Source organism: Ammodytes marinus (genome assembly GCF_949987685.1).
Source record: "Ammodytes marinus genome assembly, chromosome: 11".
NCBI classification, from domain to species: Eukaryota; Metazoa; Chordata; class Actinopteri; order Uranoscopiformes; family Ammodytidae; genus Ammodytes; species Ammodytes marinus.
In genome coordinates, this window is record NC_137215.1 from 2,603,306 (window position 1) to 2,606,966 (window position 3,661).

General features: G+C 36.6%; 1 protein-coding gene across 1 annotated transcript; it reads right to left on the minus strand.

The window, feature by feature from the left end:
• Positions 1-1,862: 1,862 nt before the first annotated feature.
• On the minus strand, positions 1,863-3,360 carry LOC307257543 (G-protein coupled receptor 4-like; the record flags this gene model as incomplete). The annotated part of the gene is made up of 3 exons (XM_080036804.1): positions 1,863-2,379; positions 2,483-2,688; positions 3,160-3,360. The coding sequence occupies 3 exons, from the start codon at positions 3,358-3,360 to the stop codon at positions 1,863-1,865; spliced, it is 924 nt and encodes a 307-aa protein (XP_079892930.1).
• Positions 3,361-3,661: the final 301 nt, after the last annotated feature.

The window sequence follows — 3,661 nt, forward strand, 5'->3', positions numbered from 1 at the left end:
GTTCTGATGAAGATGATAACGGCTCTGAGCTGCCACTGTGGGCGCTGTGCCATGGACACGTCAGACTGCACCTTCGAGAGCCCGCAGCCAAACTTCTGCATGAATCACATTCCTTTCTACTACTAGTCTCAAGTAAACACAGCATGACACTTCACAACATTGTTCTTACTTTCAGCATGAACTATTGTAAATAAAGGTTTAAATAATTTGGTTTTGTATTTCAAATGCAATTAAACTAAATGTAAAATACTCAAGTTAAACATTTCTTGGAACAATCAACAAGCAAAAAGTATTGCGCTGTGTTTGTGGTTCATTGTGCACAATGTGATCTTATCTGTCTTTGAGGATGTGGTTTGTATCTGTCAGTGTGCAAGATGAACTTTGTTTTTGGAGTTATAAAACAAGTTCATTGACAGAGGTTTTTCTCTAATGAATTGCTTGCTCATATTTGTCCTAGGTTTTGATTGCAGTATTGTAGAAGTAACTCCAAGGTCAAAATAAATAAATCATAAAAATACAGATGTTTTGGTGATATGTAGATGTTGGTTATAATAAAGATAAATAAAATGCATATATTGTTTTAAGATGGTTCATCACATATTGAAGTAGCTCTCCATCTAACAGCTTAAAAACCAAAAAGCCAAAAAGGCTGAAATAACCATGTCTTGATATATGTTATGACATTAATAACATTAATAGTACCATGGATGTTGGTGTAGCAGAACAAAAAACAAAGCAACATTATTTCATTTAGACTTTAGGAACGTCCAGTAGATGGATTTCACTTGATTGACATGTGGATCTCTGTTCCTGACTTTCCAGCGCTGTCTTCCAACCATAACCCATACAACCTATTCAGCATTTTTTTTAAGCCAAGACAGATGATGCTTTATAGGGGATTGTAACCACCAATTTATACTGTGGAAATGTGTTTGTTATTTGTTGAATGTCAGTTGGTTATCAGCTTAAGACATCAGGCTTCATTATCTTTAAATGTTGTCAGTTTGTAATTAAATGAAAAAGCCAAAGGTATATTTTCTCATTATTGTTTGATAACAAATTATTTGTATAAACTTGCAAGAAAAATGTACAATTTAATACAAAATTACATAGAACCTGATATAGAATGTTATGTATATTACTAAGCAAACAACAGCAATTGCAAACCCAACACCCCAAAATGAACATGTCTTCCACTAAAACACCAAAATCAAACATTAAATAAAGACAGAAATGATAAATGTATTTTATTTACGTCTATAATTCAACATAAAATAAGAAATAGGCAATCAAACAGCTTTGGAAATATATCAGTTATAACAAAAATATTAAACTAAATTAAAATGGGCCATGATGACACCAAAATAGAACACAAGTTATAAAGACTTTTTAAAGGTGCTCCGAGGAACTTTCAACTTGATTAATTCTTGCATCCCCTTTGGACAAAAGCAGTAGTGTTTTTTACTATGCCATCTCTAGTTCAAGGGTGAGCGTACCCATGACAAAGGCATAAAGAAAAACTACATAAAAATAGCATTCCTTGCACTGATGGTCTCGTTTGCTGTTACATGTCATTAATGATCATCAGAGGCAAAATTAGACTGTTTCAGAAATGTTTAAAAGTTCCTTGTAGCACCTTTAAGTTATCTGTGTTAGAGATACAGATTTAAGAATGCATTCTGTACAATAATAAAGATATAGGTCAAACATCAAATCAATGCTTTAACTTTTGGATATCGAATGAAGGACGGTACCTGACAGTCTGCTCTTTTCTATTTGTCTACATTCTCTTTCTGGTTTCATCCCTTTCTCTCTCTCTCTGTCTCTCTAAAGCTGCCTGTGTGTTTGCATGTTGTAACTATTCAAACTATTGGTATGTTGTCCTCATTGCTGTCCATTCTGCAACAACAGAGAGAGGCCAATAGTTTGTCTATAGCCCCTTTCCTCATGAAAATATACAGAACTAAGTCTGCAAGAGGGCTCAACTTAAGAAACATAGAGGACAGGTGGGAGAGGGAATCATGCGTGCCAGAATATGGATTTTGACCAGAAAATAATAAAATTATGAAGGGCAAAAACAGCAGTGTATACATGAGCAGCACCAGAACCAGAATTCCCACAATGCGTCGTTTTTCTTCAGTGGGGACCGACCTGGAAGCAGACAGGGCTTTGAGGGTACCACCCAGGAAGAAGATGAACAGTGGGAGGGGAAGGAGGAGGAAGACGGCTAATACGGTATATGAGACCATCAATCTAGCCCATAAATGTAACGTGAGTAAAGGGACAAGAGGAAGGACCCAGACGAAGACACAGACCACCACAGAGATCTTGATAGTTCTTCTGAAGCGGTACCACAGTGGATAGACGATGACCAAATACCTGTAATACAAGACAGACACATGGAGTTTGTTGTGCTTCAGAATTACATAATAAGACATTGATCAGGCATGAAAGTAGTTTTAACACATAGACAGATAGCTACCTTTCCAGGGCGATGCACACCATGAAGCCAACACTGACCACAACACAACAAAGGTGAATTGATAAGAAGATGTCACATATCAGCAAATCCTCATCTGTCTTCATCTGGTAACGTAGTGCCTCCATAACGATCATGCAGCAGAGATGAATCAGGTCGGAGATGAGAAGGTTGATGACATAGATCGGAGCACCATGATCCTTTCGCACCTGCAGCAAAACATTGGTCAAACATTTGCACAATAGAATGTTTAGTAAATCTGGCCCAAAGAGTTTACAGCGATCGTAGCAGCCCTCTGAGGCCACATGGGCAGCGCGGTTCATTGAGCAACATGTTCATGTGCTCACAATAAAATAATGCTAAAATCTACCGTTACCAAATATATTGCATTTCACATGTTCCTTGATTGCTATTTGATCAAAACAAAAAAACAAATCATGCTGTACACATTGTTATACTTTTCTTTGATTTGTAACTAACTTGTCACATTAATAGTTTAGGAGAAGGCTGAAATGCAGCCACACGTGCTTAGGATCCACATTTAAATATAGGGCAATTGTAGAGTAAAATTTTCCCAAAAATGTACAGGTAGTAACTATTTGACTTTTTCCCAAACAGACTGTATGACAGACACATTGTACAGACAGTAAATAATTAATTCTTGGTCATAATGTATATACCAGAGTATGAAGAGTGTAGATGGCCAAAAGGATCAAAGGAAGGCTGATAGCAATGATTATGCATCTCGCCACATGCTTGATGAATTTAACGTTTCTGTAGTTGGCAAAATTATCATCGTAGACATGGGTGTAATTGATGTAGTCGTTGGTGTAATTGTTGTAGCTTCCATTCTGTGAGGTGTTGAAGTTGAAATCATCCATTCTTCACTGTGAGACCTGATGATGAGTTTCAGTCAAGAAATGCAAACATATTTTCATTCCTATTCTTGTCACTGAAGCAACCATAAAATAAAATTTAAAAACAAGGACATTAGTAAATGTAAAATTATGTAAATCACTAAAAACAGTTACAACTGACATCAGGAACATTTAGCACCAATGTTCTGAACTGCCCATCAGAGGAAGAGAATGTAATTTAAGTGACTGTTGAAGCCTGTTCTAGGTGGTCGGTGCATTGAAAAGGAACGCAGATGTCCCTAGTTCTGAATGAACCCTTTATTCA